Source organism: Rhamphochromis sp. 'chilingali' (genome assembly GCF_963969265.1).
Source record: "Rhamphochromis sp. 'chilingali' genome assembly, chromosome: 12".
NCBI lineage: Eukaryota > Metazoa > Chordata > Actinopteri > Cichliformes > Cichlidae > Rhamphochromis > Rhamphochromis sp. 'chilingali'.
Window position 1 is genome coordinate 26,680,732 of NC_137939.1, and position 19,275 is coordinate 26,700,006.

The window sequence follows — 19,275 nt, forward strand, 5'->3', positions numbered from 1 at the left end:
CAGGCCTCATGCCCATTTAACAGTCTCACGTTGTTCTAGAGAATAGAGATTAAAAATATATACTATTGACTTATTGACTTCCAGTGTATGTTTTCTCTTTTTTCCTATATTTTTTTCAAGTTAAAAAGACCCCTTTATCACAATGCAAGCTCAGAGGTCTTTTCTACACTCACTCACGCATACATGTTCACTCATTCAGTCACACACACACACACACACACACACACACACACATATATATATATACTGTATATTTATATATATATATATATATATATATTTATATATATTAGAAGATTTTTTTAGCTGAGAAATTAGGCAAAGTAGATTATGTTCATTTGGACGGAATTCATTCAAAATGAGAAGGAATTAAACTTTCTCCAGTTTCCCTTTTTGATGAGGACAAGATTTGAGGGATTTGGGAAGCGCTACAACATCACATGACTACTCAAGAGCAGGTAGCAAGGTAAAAGGAAGAAGAAATAGATAAAAGGCCTGATCTTGTACAAGGCAGAGAGATGGGCAGACGATATGGCTCTCTGTGGCATGTGCATCCAATGGCCCTACAACAGTAAGAGAAAATGTACATAGTTTAAAAGAGGGTTAGGAAAAATAAAACTAAGACCAAAAAAATAAATAAAGCACTGGACCGAGATGAAGAACATGAATGATTTAAATGGAAAGAAAGCTAAAGCAATCGTGCAAGAATATGTTGCAAGTTAAAGGAGGGGAGTGGAAGGGAAAAAGAATATTCTGTCTGCCTGATTCATCGGTACACCAGGTGAGATATGGTGCCAGTTTTGAAGTTGAGCTGATGGTTGGGCACAAAGTTGTGCTGAGGATTCTTTCGCGTGCACATATCTTTTGCATACAAGCCCATGCACGAGTCACATGACACTTTCGAACAGTTCACACAGGTGTGTGATGCACCTGGCTTGTTGCAAAACCCGCATCGCGATCCCCCCATGCTTATTCGCTCACTGCTGCCTCCCTTTGGTGTTGTCAAGGCAACAGACTTGCTGGGAAACAGCTTAGTGGACATGAGGGGCTTCTCCACCATCTGAGGGTGAGGGTGGGGATGAGAATGTGAGTGGGTCAGTGTGAGGGGGTGTGGATGGAGATGGGAGTGAGTATGAGTATTAGAGTAGACAGAGAGCTTTTCCTTGACAGGAATGTATCCATCAAGAGGTCGTGGAGATTTTAGATGGTAGTCCTGCAGGCCACAGCAAGGGGAGGGGTCCACATCATGACAGGCAGAACAGAGGATCATGTCACACCTCTGGCAGGAGGCCATTGTGGTGCAGCCCAGCCCGCAACCCTGGCACTTCACACTACCATGACCTTTGTGCAGCCACCCATCCCTTCCATCTCGAGGCTCTCTGGATAGAGGTCGAGACGGGGTCTGCCTTCCTCCTGTGCCAGCCCCACCCCTCTCTGTGTACAAGTCAATCTCATCTAAAGAGGATGGATGGTAGGATGTGTAGGGATCCGCTGGGGGAGGTGACTGAATTGGGAAGAAATCTGCAACAGGGCTATAGGAAGGTGGAGCAACCACAGAGGAAAGGGATATTGAGGTGCTGGGCCTGATGATCTCATCTTTCATATCCTCCTCTGCATCCACAAATAGAGGCTCCTTCCTCAGACTCAATGAAGCCTTCAAGACAGGCTTGCTAACCGCTGCATGCCAGTGACCAGCCCCATCTGTAACATCCACAGACTTAGATGGTCGGCTACCTCGCCTAAGGTGGTGGGCATGAGGCTTTTCTATATCCAATGGCCGCACGGACAGCCGAGCCATATCTGCCCCAAGGCTGTCACGTCTGCGGAGCGCTTCAGCACAGCCAGCTGCATCATCTCTGCAACCTCTGCGGAGCTCCAGGGCCTCCAGTTCTGACGCTGAACCACGGGCCAGAGCCACTACCTCTCCCAGAAGACGACACTCTGCCTGGGCCAGGAAGAGTTCAAATGCCAACTGCCGCAGATGATTTGCACCTCCTGGATGCTCCTGCAAATGGAACTGCGAATCATGGTCACAGGTGTAGCCAATGGTGCGCATTAAAGTTCGGAGTTCAGCATCAGAAATGGCAGACTGCAGATGGTACACATATGGGCCAGTGAAGGTCTTAAAGAGAGAAATGAGAATCAGCATAAGTGTCAGTTGTTTAAAACAGGCTGACATGAAGCCAAAAATAAAGACAAAAACATATAGAAATGCACATCTTTATATGAAAAAACAGATGATTAGCACAAATTACAACAACCTCAATGTAAAGCTGCAATGGCCACCTCTCTAATAACAAATACTTATTTTAGATATAGTTCTAGATAGAATTAGCTGATAGATTCAAGGGAAAAACAAACAAAGTGCTTTAGAAAACCACCAGAAGTGGGGACAACTATTTTTTTCCTTTTTGGGTGGCAGAAGGCTGTCTAACATGTACAGAAATTTCCCATAGACAATCAGTTAACTTGATATCTTGTGAGGGTGAACGCCATAAGATCATTCATAACTGTTTCGGCTCTGTGTGCAAGGACATTTCCCTCTCCTATTAGGTTAGAAATGTTTCACACCAAACAACTTCGTATTGAGTTGCAGTGCTTTCCCTCTAAGAAGACAAGTAGAGCTAAAGAATGCCAGCAACATAAATCCCCAAAGCAAAACAGAGGGGTCAAGAGTTACAGCTTTCCTTTTAATCTGTCACTTATTCACCGAGCAGAAGCAATCACAATAACAGGTCCTCTTTGCATGTGTGTTCACTAAAATTACAAATCTATACAAATTTTAAAAGTTTCAGAAAAATGTTCTTACTTTTAGATATTAATTTACTAAAAAACATGTCAAGCAGTTTATGAAACAGGGGATAACCACTCATGTACTTTCAGATATGCTGGTGGGATCAAACTTTTGTTTGTATACACACTTTATGATGTTAGGATTAGACAACAAGTAATTAAGGTACAACAACACAAATCTCTTAAGATTATGCAGATATCAGATATCTGCATAAAGCCTGAGAATGTGTACACAAACATAAAAGTTTCGCTTCCATAATAAAGGTCAGGAAAGATATTCATATATATTGCCTGCAAAAGACAGTCTGAAAGATATGCAAATTCACAAAAGTATTTCGGTGTACACACGCACTGCCCTGATTAATTGCCAAAGCTCAGTATCTCAAAGCTCAAGACTGGACAATAATGATTCATTCTGTTATAACAAGTGTATTAATAGTGAAATTTTGGCTATTAGAGTAAACTAATCTAAGCAAAGTATATTAAATATCCCATCAATAAAATAAAGTCACCTTTATACATCTGAATTCCTTCTTCCAAGGGAAGAGCAGGAGGTTGGTGCAGATGGTTTCCAGGGTATGGAAGGCTCTCTCCAGGCCCTTCAGGTTAACTCCTCTCTGGGAGCGGAGGGAGTTCTCCACTACCTCATAGAAACGCACCATGCGAAATCGCTGTGCCGGATCTGGCTGATAGGCTCCTAGCAGAGCTGTGGCTGTGGAAAGTAAGGCCTCACTGTCCTTGTGTCTGCTTCTTTCCCCTTCTTGCGTACTTCCAGTCCCCCTGTTATCCCCTCCTTCCTCCAGGCGCTTCTCCAGTGCTGTCACATACCTCCGGAACAGGTCCTCTTTTAACTTGGCATCCATTATTAGCAGCAGACTATTAGTCAGCTGTTATACTTTTCTGAGAGAGCCTCACACCTTTTAGCATGCCCAACCACAAAATGCCACATTCAGACACCATTTTTGGTTACCATTTTTTAAACCGTATACACTAATTGTTAATGTTGCGGAGAGATGGCAGAGGAGTCAGTCTTTGCATCCACTCAGTAGCACATCCTCTAAGCAAGAGGTGCAGTTTTCTAGTGCTTTCAGTTGGTGTAGCAAGGCTGTAGCCCATAAGGATGCCTTGGTATGAGCATCTCTGGTTTTGGCTCAAAACCTGACTTGTTTCCCAAAAAACAGGCTTCTGGCATGCAAGATAACGTCAGGGGGAGGTTTTCCTTGGCACACAGACTTGCATCTATTCCATTGCTTGGTTTCAGCATTGGTAGAGTTCAAGGTCACTCATCAAGACGACAGATTCATGATCTTGGGGTTGTTGTCAGCCATGTCCAAGCTGAAATGACACAAGCAATATCTGTTAAGATAAAAATATCATTTTCGGTTCTAGCCAAATGAAAATGCAATTTAACTGTGGTTAAGCATGTTTTGAAATATCTAGAGGTTCAGATAAGAGGGAAGATACACTAATCCAGGACCATCTCTGTAGAGATGTGAAGATGGATTCGTTTGGGTGGGTGGGTAGGTGGGTTTTTTGTCTGTCACATAGTAAAAGGGCTTTTTTTTTTTTTTTTTTTTTACAATGTACATAACCAAGAAAAAGGCCAGTGGAATTATAGCTTAAATAAGCAAGAGAGGAACTCATTACTGATGTATACATCCCTCTCACACGTTTGCGCCAGTGTAAGCGTTTCAGCTATTGGTACTACATGCGTGTAAACCAGAGTGGCGCTAACCCTAGCCCTAGCTTAGCTTCCAACTCAAAACTCATAAACAAACACATCGTGAAAATAGTACGAGGCTTGAACAACAGGAGAGCAAACATTTTGCTCTCAGATTCTTGCAAGCTGGCTGGCTGGCTATACCTGTTACCTGAAAATCTCTGCGAACATCCGCTCAACGAGCTAGCAACCAATGAGCCTTAGCCAGACTCATGCTTTACAACTGCGTATCTACTACAACAAATTTAGTCCACCGTGACCAATGGCAATATAAAGTAATACTCTTAGAGCGTATACATTAATTCTCCATGAATCTCAAACCCGATGCTGCCACTGCTATGGCCCCCCTACTGAATATAAGCTAAACAGTGAACGCCCATTTCAGCGTAGCTGGTTAGCTAACAATTGCTTTCGGCTAGCAGGGCGTTCCATCGCTACACAGACATTATTCGCCAGTTTAAAATAAAATATCAAGACACAGCGAGTTTTTAAGGTGACCTTCTTTTGGGACCAAGCGTTAATGCGCTCCCACTAGGGGATCAAGACGTTTTTTCAAACAGAAATACCACCATTCGCAAATCTTACCTTTAACAAGTGCTAATCATGGCTAGCTACGCCTCCTCAGCTGTTGGAAATTCCCAGTATAACAACACGCATGCGCTCAATCCTGACAGTTCATCAGCATCAGGAGCCCACGTGCTAGGGAAGACGGGATACAGACCCCCAACTACATCATCCACAGTCTTCATTCATTTTTGTTTTTGTTTTGCTTGGGAGAAAAAATATAGGCTCGCGTGCGCGCAGAGACAGATTTCCCGGGTTCATAATGATTTGCCGAAGGTATGCATTTAGTGGTGTGGATTTCCTGCTTTTTCGTTGTATTAGTGCCTGAATAATTTTGATTTATTTGTATAACTATATATTGTAATATTTTCAATGTCTCTGGGGGGTTTCAAAATCTAGTGGGAGGGGTGTGTCACAAATTTAGTAAATATGTCGTACAATTATGTGTTACGATGTTTACTTTCGCCGGTAACCCCGCCCCCTCGCGCTTAAAAAAGAACAAGAACCCGATGACGTCGTCACGGGGACGGTTGGTGCTGGTGGTTGAACCGACTCAGTGAAGAAAAGAAATGGCGATGCTCGGAGGCTTTAGCGCAGCACCTCACAAGAAGAACGCCTCGGACGGGAGCAACGACGTGTCCGAATTCGTCTGTCCAGTTTGCCTCGAAATATTCGACAGTCCCGTGACAACACAGTGTGGACATACGTGAGTATTTTTGCCGTTTATTTTCGGTCGCCCTCCCCCTAACCCGCGTCTGCCACCAACGATACAGTGAAAAGAGGCAAAAACAATGGAGGAAAGGGCTTCACTTTAAATGTGTCGTCACACCAGAGTTGCAAAATATCGGCCTCGCGAGTGTCTTCTCGTGCTACGACCCCGTTTTTTCTGTTTTTCTCTCTCGAATATGTGACAAAAACAGTTCCAGCTTGCTAAATCAGTTTCAGTTTTGTTTACATCAAAAAGGAGGCCTCACTTGGGAGTTGTAGTTTGGATGTGTATTGCTCTAACTCTTGAAACCACTTTAAAGAACTACAAGTCCCTGGCTATTCTCGAGGTGGGGGACTTTCCATATGAGTTACAGGAAGGTCCAGTCACTAGCATAATAAAGGTTTGTTTTAGTGACAGTATTTGTTCTTTGTTTTTTCTCATGGCAGGCCATGCGTTAATGCAAACAGAGTTGTTGCATGTTTTGGTTTGTTTGTTTTTATTTTATATATATATATATATATATATATATATATATATATATATATATATATATATATATATATATATATATATATATATATTTTTTTTTTTTTTAAAAGCCTAAGGTAACCAGAGCTCAAATTAAAACTGACAATTTAGTTGATTTCTCTTGTGTAGCAATCACATTCTTTCACCCATCTCTTGACAGGTTTTGCCACAGTTGTTTGCAGGAATGTCTGCGTCCACAGAAGCCCGTTTGTGCTGTATGTCGAGGTGCTCCGGGCCACTGGACTAAAGCTGCTCAACTCGAGGCACTTATTCAATCTTCTGTGGCAGCTTGTAAGGGTTGTGGCACACAGGTAAGTTTCACTACAGACCAAAAGCTAAAATATCACTGAACTGACTCCCATTTATGAAGCAATCACAGAGGGTGAAGATCCAATAACTGCACATGCATAATCTTAATGTTTTGCTGTGTCTAAATTTCTGTCTTTATATTTAGATAATAGCAACAATTTTATGATGATGGTCATATACTGGAAGTTACTGATATGTGTCACTCCTCCCCCAATTAGGTTGGGCTTTCTAAGATGAGAAGCCACACAGCTGCCTGTTCAAAATACCAGGAGTACATTGAGGAGGGAGTCAGGACAACTGCCCAGAGTCAGCCTGCCATCGTCAGGTGGGGAAAGAAGCAGAACAATTATTTGCTATTCCCTACATAATAAAGCAAAATGGTTTACACTGTAGAGTCAGACTTTGCATGCAATTACTGCTGCTTGTTGGGTTGTATAAATTAAAGGTCACCTTTGGACCAACACTAATCCAAAGTGAAAAAGGAAAAGAGTGTAGCCCTGTCAGTAGTTTCAGTGGAAGTAGTTTCATAGGAAATAGAGTTCTGTTGGCCCAATCAAATATATTCAATGATATGATTTATGGTAGATTTCACTGTAACTTAAGTGCCAAATGTAAACAGTTGACCTGTTCATTGTGACAAATGATGGAATATCTTCTCGTGATATAAAATTCCCTATGTTTATAGTATTATAAACTCTTGGCAGTACATTGTTGTTTGATAAGACTCCAAAGTCGTGACTCTATTACTGCCTTGTTTCACTGGCATGCCTAACATGTCAGTCAAATAAGAAAAGCTCTCTTGCGGTTTTACTTTATGTAGTGTATACATTTTGCACTTAAGGTAAAAAAATAAAATAAATAGAAGTTTTAGCACAAACGGGATTTCAAATTGAACCCAATCTTGATTGCAAGAAAAATAGTATTATAAAGTATGATCAAGCATATGCTAAGCATTCTGTATTTTACCTGTCGTAATTTCTGATTGTAATTTTTCCAGAGTGTATAGAAAACAGTACAACATTCATCTTTAGAAAACATAAAACACTATTATTGTCAAGTTGTATGAAGTGGATGTGGTTTTTATCATATATGGATGTTAAGTATTTATGACAACTGTGCTTCCTGGAGAAAGTTCCGAGAAGATGGTTTGAGAAGCCGTCGCTTGTAATGAGGTTATTATGACTAATCAGGAAGTAGCCTTTTGGGGGGGGGGGGGGGGGGCAACCCAAACAGCAGCCTTTAAAACTAAGAATCCACACATTGTGGCATGTTGTTCCAACACTGTTTAAAGTAAGAAACCGATCCCAGTATTTATTTATTTTGTTATTTAACCCTCCAGACCTTTGTGCCATGAAACAGATTCCTATTATTAAAAAGAAAAAGGAATAACTGTCACTTTTAAGTCTTTCTCAAGCTCTTTCAGCTGGTGCAAAGTTGATGTGACAAGAGATAAAGATTGGCCACTAACTGTGGTAAATGTCCACTTATTTCTTCATAAGCTGATGCCTGTTACATTTCAAGTGTAATCATGTAGTTGAGAACCAAACCTTGTGACATTTTATTATTTCTGTTTCATTGCCACAGTTCAGTGCCAAATCGCTACACCTTCACCTGCCCCTACTGCAACTGCCAGAACCTCGACCAGGATGGCCTGGTTGAACATTGCACAACCCAACATGCTCGAGATGCACGCCAAGTGGTAAAAAAACAAAACAAAACCTATTCTGTCATAATTCTGAGTTTCCACACACTTACTGGCTTCAGCTGGGTTAATAATGTGTTTCAAAGATCGTTTTATTACCTTCATGTTTTCTTTAGGTGTGCCCCATCTGTGCCTCGATGCCTTGGGGGGATCCTAACTACAGGAGTGCTGACTTTTTCCAGCACCTGAAGATCAGACACACTTTCTCCTATGATACATTTGTTGTAAGTAAAGCACTCTCTGTTTATTTGTTGTTGGGTTTTTTTTATGTTAATAAGAATTTAAGTGATTTTTTTTTTTTTCTTTTCTTCCCCTTCTCATGCTTATGACCTCCCAGGATTATTCCACAGATGAGCACACAATGATTCAGGAGGCTTTACAGCGCTCCCTTATGGACCACTGAAGTGTGAAAACAATCCACCGGTGGAGGGAATCCAGTGAAATGAAGGGATGATGGTCTTGAAAAGACAAAAACACACAGTGTCATCATTCATCTAGAATGGGGATGGTGGTACTGACTTATGGGTAATTATTTTTCATAGGGAACTGGTATCGTAACTATGAATATATAGGTTTATTATTCTGAAAATAAATCGCGCAATATGGTTAAAAAAACAAAAACATAGTGTACTGTTTGATTTAGGAGTAATACTGTGTTTCTGGTGTGATAATCACTTATCTTCCCCTCCCCCCAGCTGAGTCTGTAGACTGGATAGTTTGTTAGGTATCTGCTAAACTATGTTTAAGCTGTTTGTTTATCAATGACAAAGTGTCATCTAGCAACAAAACATCCAAACTTGCGATTTAAAAATTCTGCAGTCAATACTTGATCTTATGAGAGGGTCTAACCACTAGGTGGCTACCTATTGCCAGCAGACAACAAACTTCACTCCATGAAGTCTTCAAGTAACAGAAAAATATATTATACTAATTCTACTCGCATGTTAATGCAAAAGGGTAAAGGGACTTTTATTTCTTTTTCTTTTTTTGACCACAGTTCTTCAGCAGATGGGGGGGGGGGGGGGGGGGGGAACTGTCTTTTCAGTGCTGTCTTTGATTGAAGCGCGTGTGTTTGTGTATTAGAGTGTGGCTGGGTGTGTTCATTCTGTTTTGACAGATCTACTGGTAAGAATAAACAATGAGGGTCAAACACAGCTAGAGATGGCATTTTTGCTTTTTTGTGATGTTTCTCCCTTATGTCTTTGTGCCTGCTGGTAGATCTTGTTTTCAACCTTCCAGAACTCATAGGGCTAACACAGTAGTTCATTCAGTGAATCTACAGATGCAAGTATTTAAAAAAAAAAAAAAAAAAAATATCTGTGTGTTTGGGTTCATTTGGTCACTTTCATGTGAGAGTTTATTTGCATGTGTCTAAACCACAAGAGGGCAGTAGAGTTCTACATTTCTGTGACAACATCACAACAGCTGGTTCTTGCAGGACATAATTGAAGACAGATTTCATTCTATAAGTGTGCTTTACCCAGTGCTTTGTTCTCCACTTATTACTTTTGTTTTAATACAAAAAATCACCGGTATTTCAATATTTAGGCTTTTGGTGGGGTTATTTGTCATTGTTAAAACAAAATAACCACATTTTCGGTTTGTGCAGTTGATGAAGTGACATAACAAAAGACTTTAAATGTAACTTATTGATGTGTGTTTCTCATGCCCAGTGTCTTAGATGGTCTATACTAAAAACACTCCAGTTTCTTGTGGCTATCACTTTCTCCTTTACTTCAACAGCTTTGAAACATAAAGATCCATGGTCATTTATATGTATGCTTCCAAAAAGACGGCATGTGCAGTTAGGAAAACGAACAAAAAATCAGTACAACTTTGCTTGATCTTCTTTTTACTGGATGTCTTTGGGGGGAGTTTTTGTTTTTTGGGGTGGGGGGTCTTTCTTTGCAATTGTGTTCTTTTTACATTAATGATTCTTTCAACTTAGTTGTAAGATTACCCACGTAGAACAGGCTCGTTTGTCTTCTGCCAACAGGTAAATAACAAAAATCTTAACACAGCAGATTAAGTAGCTCTAGAGCAGAACCTCAATGCCTTCTCACCTAGTCTTTGGTTCCACTTTGAACTAGATATTTTCTTTTTTCTTTCTTTCTGTCTTGTGCAATGTGTAATAATTTTGTATGTTTTTTTTCTAATGTTTAATGAACTTTTTGTTTTTTTTGTTTGTTTGTTTGTTTTTTCTCTTTCTCAATATATCTCTTTCTCTTCTGTCAGCCCTACTGTCAGCAGGTGCTAAATCCTGATGAATTAAAGCTCTTTAATTATTTAAACCCTGGCCCCAGAAATCAGGTGCAGTGATTTATACCTGTGTGTATGAGACATGCGGGGGAAGAAACAACACTCGGTGCTGATGGATGACCACTGTGTGTGTGTGTGTTTGTGTGTGAGCGGGAGGATTTAAACAGAAAGCACTGTTCACAGCACTGCGAAAACCGGACGTGCCCAGTTGTCATAATCTGGCTATGAGCAAAAGCTGTGGATGAAGGAAGGCAAGCTTTCTGCAAGCCTTTCTTTGTACATTTGAAGTCAAGCCAGGGTCGTGTTATAACGACAAAGATCTCGCAGCGTGGTTTTACATGTATGTGTAACTTCATGATGAAACTCGGGGCTCTTCAGTGTACATTGTCCTCGGAGAGAGAAAACCCTCTCATCTCTCCTCCCTTTTTTTTTTTTTTTTTTTTTTTTTTTTTTTTTCTTTCATCTGTAATTACTGTAGCTAAATGATATTACGGCTTTACACCTAGCTCTACTGAGAATCTCATCCACCAAACTTCTTGATGTCACCCCCCGTTCTTATCCTTTCTTCTCGTTACGTTTCCCCCAATCAGGTTTTTGCTCCTGGCAGATAGAGGAGTGATGTTAGCTGTGAGAGAACTAACGAGATACTCGAGTGCTTCTGGGCAGGAAGGAAGTCGAGCTGAAAAACATGGCAGGGAGAAGTCTTTCTTGTCTGTTTGGTGGCGCAGCTTAAAAGGGAGAGGGGGGCCAAGGTGGGGAATAGGAAAAAGGGAAGAGAAGTGAACACATTGAATAAAAATTTCATAAAGTTCAGTGTGTGGTTTCTTTGATGCGAGCAGTGGATGGTGCGTACAGTCTGCAGGCTCTGTAGAGGCAGCAATTAATGGTACATGTGCCCAAAGGCAAACTGTGAGAGGTGTGGGGACGGTGGCTCGTTTTGTGTGTCGTACCATCACTATACCCGAGACATCTCTTTGCTGTCTTTTGTTTTCATTCACTGTATTGTAAACCTTCTCTTTCACCTGAACACTGATTAAAAAGAATCGCTCCTGAACTTGTATGAAGTCCATATTGTTCATGCCTGGTAGCTGTCTAAATTGTTTTCCCCACACCAGTGACACTTGAACACGGCAAATTCAGCCATCAGTTTTGTGACATCAGTGAAATTGCACTCTTTGCAGACTTTCACGTCATCGTGAAACTGATCTGTAGAAAAAGGGGCGAAGCAAGACTTCATCTGTTTGCTTTTTAGCACGATTTAATGTTTTAACAGACTCAGAACGATGGGTTTCATCCAACCCTAAAACTGTGTGTTTTGCCCAAAAACTTTTGTTCAGAGAAAAAGAAGTGGTAGGTAAGGTTCATCACCTTGTTCTTTTGGTGGAAGATATAGCGTATAGAGTGACTACATATGTAGCGGTCACCTTTAAAAAATAGTTTTCTAACATTACATGTAATGTATTTCTGGGTGACAACAGACAGGAACTCCTGGAAAGTTCTATCTTGGTCTGTTTCCCTCTCGGTTTTGCTGAGGCAGGTATCTCTGATGAGGTGCGGGGCATGTGAGGAGAGCACTGGGAGTTTGTTCACCGAAATATTCCTCAAAGTCAGGAGAAACAGGAAGAGTGGGAATCCTGCCACCCGGGTGCTGCAGCTCAGCAGGTCGGTCCTCTCAAATGTTTGAACAGAAAGTGCCAGTGGGCTTCCCCGACATCAATACTGGTTCTACACCAACTCATCTTCCGCTTTTAAACTCTTAACAACCGACCCCCTACCCCAACCAGACACGCGCGCACACACACTTCTTGTCTTGCTAGCCTAAGAGCATCGAGTCTTAACTTTGATTTAATAACGCCTGCAACCAACTTGGCCCTGTATCAGCTTAAGTGAAACTTGCATATCTTGTCTGTGCGCATGTTCTATTTTTGCACCCTGACTTTTGCCAGTGTTATGACAGAGGTACTTAGAATTGTAAGAACAACATAGTTTATCTTTATTATTGTCTCTTAAAGACTGGGAAATGTATGGGAAATGTAATTCAATATACCACAAGGAAAGAACAGTTTTTGCATGTATTTTGTTTATTCAAGCAAAAGTTTTGTAATTTTTTCTAAAGCTACTGTATGTCCTTCCCCAAATGTGGCTGCAAAAGCATCGTGGAAAAAAGCCCTTACATTAGTTTTAGGAGACCCTGTAAAAGCTTGGAAAGTTCTGAAAAATCACTGTTTCTGCAGAAATATTCTCCTGGAAGTGAAAATGAATATGAAGCATGTTGATATAACTATCAGGAGAATTGCTAATCATTGCTTCCTCATTTATTTATTTATTTATTTGAAATTCACACAGCCGCTGTACTAATATTTGAAAGTTAAGTCCTCTACGGTGTTTTTAAAAAATAAAATAAAAAAGCGGCAGGGTGGGCGAAATCCCTGGTGTGTATGTGCGCATTGATGTCACAGTGGAGTATCAGGCCAAGTGAGGCGATCTGATCTAAATCTTACCCCCCCTCACTTTACCATTTTAGACCAACTAAGATGAGTGGAAGAGAGTGAGGCCCAAGGCTATTATTCTCCCATTAATTTTTCCATTTGAAATCAAACCTCAGCGGGCATGCAAGAGGGAATCAGAGGGGGGGAGAGGACTACAGTGGGGATAACCTTATCAGGATTGGGGGAGTGTGTGAGGGGGACAAATGTTAGTTGTAGCAGTATTAATGTCCAATAGGGGAGGCAATTTCACTTTCAAAGCAATGCTTGTTATTAAAGTGTCTGCCCACTTCTTCTTCCATGGTCCAGAATGGCCCGTGGGAAAACTGCATGACATTAAAACATTGTTTTTTAGCTCTATGGTTATGAAAACCCACAGAAACATAACTTTGATTATTTTGATTGGGTGTTTTTTGTTGTTGTTGTTGTTGTTTGTTTTAAATCAGATAGTTTAATCTGTCCATCTAACTGTCACTGCTACAAAAAGAGACACATCTGTACAGTCCAGTAAATCCTCTCAATTCAATTAGGATTTCTCAGTTCTCTTCCATTTTCTTTTACATCATTAATTTCATACAGCACATTTTGTATCTTTACAATGCCTCATCACATGCCTACATCCTGGGGAGACCTGGTAACCTCCAGTCCTCCATCCTACCTACCCACACAAGCGCATACACACCTCCTCGACCTCACACTTCCTCTTCAAGCCTCTTTCAGTTCCACTCACTTAACCCCCCCCCCCCCCCCCCCCTTTCTTTATAAAAGCGCCAGTGCTTGCTAATCTGTCAATCAGATGTTGTCCTGTTGTGGCGATGATGGGGGTCCGTGACGGTGTTCCACACACCTCCTGCAGCTCGCAGCTCGGCGAGTAGCTCGATGATTAACCAGGCAGGTACTGAGTCAAACTGCTGACAGCATAAACACACTGACAGCTGATTTGAAAGACAATGCTCCCACTCCCTCCACTTAACTTGTCATGGCAGTCAAAGCACCTTCTCACTAAACTTGTGGCATATTAGGCAAAGATGGAGGGAAACACTGATTTATAGCATCACACTCATAAATGGTCACACATAAACAAAACAAAAAAAGAAATACTTATAAGCATTTCCAAATATTCATAAGTGCTTATGTTTGCACAAAAAATCTGATCAATTATTGAAATTATAAAGAACAACTAGTGAATAGTTGATAACTGTAAAAAGAAAAATGCAGCTACCAGGGAAAGATTTTCACATTTCCTATTTTAACTGTATCTTCAAAAGTGAAGGCCAGAAACAGCAGCACAGCATTTCCTTGTCTCTCCTGGATTAATAGTCCAACACTTCCCAATTATTAACCATGTCTGTTTTGTACCATTCATATTCAAAGCTATTTGCCTCCCTACACTTCCTGTGCTTTGTATTCTGAGTCTTTACAGGAGGGAATGGACGATCCAGGCAGATCTGTCACTCAAACCGCAGCCCCCGACCACCAGTCGCTGCCCAACAAACTGTCGTCCATATACCTCCATCGGCTCCGGTACCTCCTCGGCTCAATGAGTAACTAACCTGCAGGTAGTGAATCAAACTGCTGACAAGCACATGAAGGGGACCAGAGGGGTGGGGAGAAGGAGACTGTGTAGGTGGATTGATAGAAAGATGAAAAGGGAGGGGAGGATAGAGATGACAATGGCATTATTTCATAGCCCACCTTGGTGATGTAACCTTTAAGTTTGCATAAAAAGATGAGTCCCTTTCCTGTTGGTCCAGCCACACTTTTTCCCGTTTTCGCCTCATTTCCCCCCTCTCGCTTCTCTAAGTGGCAAGCTTTGATGGGCTGTCCCTGTCTCTCATCTTGTCTTCTTAGACAGATGAGTGCTGTCAGTGCTGTCATCACTGCCCAGCTAAACATTAATGACTCTCTTGCCTGACAAGTGTTGGCGGGGCAGAGAAGAGGTGAAAGGGGGACGCCTCTGGACAAAACAAGGAATGAAAAGGAGAAGTGATGGCTTTATCTGCTTGACAGATTCTCTTTTGTCTCTCTGAACTTGTGTATATGTATGTGTGCCATCAGCAGATTCTTGGCTTGACATGACGGTTTTATTGCCCTGTTTTTCTTCCCCTCTGAGGAGATGAACCTCTTTGTATTCCCATTGCCCCTCATCCTTCCTACTGGCATTGCTGACATTCCTTTCAAGCATCTGTGTGTATGTGTGAGTGTATGTGTACATATATATATCTACACATGCAGGCTTGTGGTGTCTGTGCCAGTCGTAGTTTGGAGGGCCGTGTTTGTTTCCTTCATATCCTCGTGTGCTTTCTTGAAGAGAGCATCCTGAACTTTGATGTTGGCACCAGTGATAGTGATGACGGCAGGTCACAGTGAAAACTCAGAGGGACAGTAAGAGGAGAAAAGAATGGCCAGAGCAGACGAGGTGGAAGTTAAATGGAGGGAAGGTCTCTACCAGTAAAATGATCTGTGCAGTTTGGATGTTGGGACAACTTCATGCCACGTCATGCTTTCTCCAAAGAGATATAGTATGGATATATTTTACTTCTGTCCTTCCGCTCAGTTCTTCCTTCCTTCTGTGGTCACTATTTCCACTCTTACTTCTCTCTGTGTCTCACACTCTTCGTGTTGTCACTCAGGCCTATCACCTCTTTTTCCTGCTTTCTTTTGAATTATTAACTCTCTAGCTCACCGGGGTGAATGGGTACTGCTGACTAGACACAGCACAGAACCGGCTTCTCAAGCACCCACATTACATTGCTGGTGCCCTCACCCCTATGCACATTCACACACAACAAAATGCATGCATACACAACTAGCTGTTTATTAATATGACTAGCTGATAGTTGAAAAGAGAGATAAACACACGTGTATGTGTTTCTTCCCTGCATTCCTTTACTGTAGAGCTGTAGGCCTCCTGTGGAGCAGCCGCCCACTTGCCCTCCTTACTTCTCCCCAGGCAGCCTCTATCTCTTCTGGGTTCCCGGAGCAATGATTAACCCGGTTCTGATCAATGCTTCTGCTGACTCTGATACATCACTGGTGCCTTGCAGCTGCCATGTAAAGGAAGCGTCAAGTCTGTGCTGCTCATGACAGAGTATATCCACTCCATCACTTAGATCAGGACATGCAATCAGACACACAAATGCACACACACACTGCACTTTTTAGTCGTTCTGGTTATGTTTCACGTATGCAGTATATTTTATCTTGGTGTTTGGTTTAAGGGACTAGTGTGGGTTATTTGAGATGACACAAATGAAACCACGTTTAAAACTAGAGGAACTTTGGCCAGTGTTTATAGCTGAAAGGTAAAATCTGTTCATTATTTCAGGCCTTTAAATGGGAGTGAGTTTCTCTGCTAAACTTGGGCGTCGGGATGTTATTTTACTAAAATACTTTTTTGTGTGTGTGTAAGCATTTTATGAGGACGAACATAAAGAGCGCTTAACAAAGTGAGATAAACATAGAAACAGAGAAGAGAATAAAAAGAAGAACGAAGAGAGGGACCGTCGCTCATCACCCAGCGGTCCTTTACCTCGACAGCAGGGGGAAGACCTGATTTCCTGAAGATGACAGGAAACACAATAGCAGAGTGTTCTGTCAGCACATCCTTCTCAGAGAGCCAGGTTAATGATTCTGCAGCCACAGCTGAGCTGGAGAGAGGGATGAACGGTGGGAGGAACGGGGAAGAGAAAGAGGTGGAGGGAGCTGGCACTCAGCTACACTTAGGCCCTCATTACAGCTGTATTAGGAATGATAGTGTGTTTTTGTCATTTTAATTACCTTTAATCTGATGTCTTCATACTCGGGCCGTTCATTAATGAGGCAGAACAAAAACTACATGTCACACGTGTTTAGCTTGTATCCGTGCTATCAGTCACACAGTTAACATGGGAAAAATGTTCAGTGACTTCATGAAGAGTGCTGCTGCTCAGCAGAAAGTTGAAATCATTGGTGAAAAACAATTATGGCACTTTTCCCCTTTATTCTCTATTGCATTTTATATATACATATATATACTCTGTATTAGATCAATTAGCATTAGACTCTGTGTTAAAAACTAAAATGATTTTTGGAAATCACTTCTCTTAAATACAGTGTTTTATTATTTAACATAATAAAAAATAAACTTAATGGAAAAGTTGCTCTACAACAGGGTTGACAAACATAAGGTCTGGGGACCAGAACTGACCCGAAAAAGATTTAAATCAAGCCCACTGGACAGCTGGAATATGGCTTTTTTTTTTTTTTAACTTTTTTTTTGCTGTATTTTCATACGTTTTACAGCTTTTAATCCTGATTAAAAACTCCCCTCACAGCCATTCATACAACTACAAAGTAATTAACTAATATACACAATTAAATGACAGAAAAGTACGGAGCCCCGCAGGGGATATGGGAGAAAAAAAAATTAAGCCGGACTTTTGCGAGATCTCGCAAAAGTTGAATTCCAACAATGGCGGCAGCTACTTAGTTGTAATATTACTCTTTCTGAGTCACAAAATACACTTTTAAGATATTTTGAGGTGTGAATGTAGTTGTGTAAATGTCAGATACCTGCTCGGTTTACAAGACATCACATATTTGCAAAAGTGCTTCGACGTTTTCAGAGATCTGACACCCACCATCTCGAAGCTAGCGGGAGGTCGAGACCTACTACAGCCGGGAGGAACACGGCTTTCCCGGCACATCGTGCCTCGACCTCCCGGTCGGCTTCGAGCTAGCAGCTTCCGAAGAATGAGGCTATAATTTTTTTCGAGATCTTGCAAAACTTTTGCGAGATCCCGAGTTTGTTTTGTGAGATCTCGCAAAAGTCCGTCTTAATTTTTTTTTTCTCCCATGTCCCCTGCGGGGCTCCGTAGAAAAGTTCCTGTTTTTCACTGTGTTAAAACTTTTTTTTTTTTTTACAATGGGTCCACAGTTTTGTTTTGTTTTCTGTCACAGAAGCTTTCTGTGTTATAATTACAGGACAGTCTGGACAATAAGCTGCCAATTTTACATATTTCTTGCAATTTAAGCCTAAAGATTTGTACTGACTGATTTACTACAAGAGTATTTCTTTGTCATGTAGAAAAAACTCAGACATACTGTTTATTTTTCTTATGTTAAAGCATCACAGGGATTAAAAGTCTAGTTACATTTCTTTACTGAAAGGTCAGTTTCACCAGCCTGACCCGCACAAAGAGGGCCAGTGATGTAAATTGAGTTTGACATCCCTGCCCTACATTGGGAGGCAGAAACCACAGCAAAATTATGCCTATGCACAGAAATATTCAGTACTATCCGGTTGTTCAGTGATGACGCGACGAATCCTACTTCCGGGTCTAAAGTAGTCTGCGTTTAATATGGCTTTTGTGTTGTTAACATGTTTAATGTTATGTATTTTCTTCTATTTGATCTCAAAAAGCTCCTAAAACAGTCAGTGATCACTGTTGACCTCCCTCGGCTTTTATTACCGCTAATCATTTATTTAAGCTCAGTTTTTAAAACCTTACGATGTAACTACAGCCCAGCCCATGCAGCAGTATATGAATGACTAACCTCGTATTGTGGATGGATTATCTCAGTTGTTCTCCTGGCTGAAGTTTGGTCCTTTTACAGCATCCTGCCATGCGATTACATTTGTTCCTGACCACCGAGAACACTCACATTAACTTTTATCGAGTGGAAAAAAAGTTAGCTTGTTTATATTATGCTAACATAGCTGTGTCGCTAGCGGTCACGTAGCACATCATTATATACCAGCTAGCCCAACTTCAGTAACCCTACAAACGTCACTGCTGTTTAGTTTTCTGTCTTCATTTATGCTGGAAGTGATAGCAGAGCTGTACGTTTTAATTTGTTTCCAAAACCCCACAGTCAGGACATGCTATATTGTATTTAGATAGAAGCTAGCGAGCTAACTCCCTGCTAACTTCTAACTCCGTTAAATGTCATAAATTCCGTTTTCATGGATGCCTGGATGTTAAACTCAATTGTTACACCTGGTAGAGCAGAACGCTGATCATTTTATTAAAGATGAAAGACTTTAGACAGTTTTTCAACTCTCAGTAATCCCATAGTGATCGTTTGATATATGGACCTGCAGCGGAGTTTAGACCCAGACACGGCTAGTGACGTCAGACTGAACAACCGGATACTGAGTAATTAATAACATGATTTTTTTCATTTGGTGTTCTGTCCCAGTTTCCTCATGATATTGTAAAAT

At 41.2% G+C, this 19,275-nt stretch overlaps 2 protein-coding genes across 3 annotated transcripts; one reads left to right on the top strand and one right to left on the bottom strand.

The window, feature by feature from the left end:
- Positions 1 to 222: 222 nt before the first annotated feature.
- On the bottom strand, positions 223 to 5,241 carry spata2 (spermatogenesis associated 2). The gene is made up of 3 exons (XM_080899849.1): positions 5,099 to 5,241; positions 3,306 to 4,128; positions 223 to 2,122 (listed from the first exon to the last, which is right to left on the bottom strand). Exons 2-3 carry the CDS (start codon positions 3,654 to 3,656, stop codon positions 767 to 769), a joined length of 1,707 nt encoding a protein of 568 aa, XP_080755975.1. The 5' UTR covers positions 3,657 to 4,128; positions 5,099 to 5,241; the 3' UTR covers positions 223 to 766.
- Positions 5,216 to 9,360, top strand: rnf114 (ring finger protein 114). Of its 2 annotated transcripts, XM_080899850.1 has the most exons (7): positions 5,216 to 5,353; positions 5,575 to 5,783; positions 6,475 to 6,625; positions 6,842 to 6,948; positions 8,208 to 8,322; positions 8,442 to 8,549; positions 8,663 to 9,360. In XM_080899850.1, the coding sequence occupies exons 2-7, from the start codon at positions 5,647 to 5,649 to the stop codon at positions 8,726 to 8,728; spliced, it is 684 nt and encodes a 227-aa protein (XP_080755976.1). In that variant the 5' UTR covers positions 5,216 to 5,353; positions 5,575 to 5,646; the 3' UTR covers positions 8,729 to 9,360. The 2 variants fall into 2 exon arrangements, with proteins under 2 accessions (XP_080755976.1, XP_080755977.1); XM_080899851.1 differs by lacking the exon at positions 5,216 to 5,353 and having other exon boundaries at positions 5,539 to 5,783.
- Positions 9,361 to 19,275: the final 9,915 nt, after the last annotated feature.

Bases quoted from the DNA above. Each gene is read 5' to 3' on its own strand.
- spata2 (XM_080899849.1), bottom strand. From the start codon at position 3,656: ATGGATGCCAAGTTAAAAGAGGACCTGTTCCGGAGGTATGTGACAGCA. The intron at 2,123-3,305 runs GTGACTTTATTT...TCTCTCTTTAAG, and splicing joins AGGAATTCAGATGTATAAAG to ACCTTCACTGGCCCATATGT.
- rnf114 (XM_080899850.1), top strand. From the start codon at position 5,647: ATGGCGATGCTCGGAGGCTTTAGCGCAGCACCTCACAAGAAGAACGCC. The intron at 5,784-6,474 runs GTGAGTATTTTT...ATCTCTTGACAG, and splicing joins ACAACACAGTGTGGACATAC to GTTTTGCCACAGTTGTTTGC. The intron at 8,550-8,662 runs GTAAGTAAAGCA...ATGACCTCCCAG, and splicing joins TCTCCTATGATACATTTGTT to GATTATTCCACAGATGAGCA.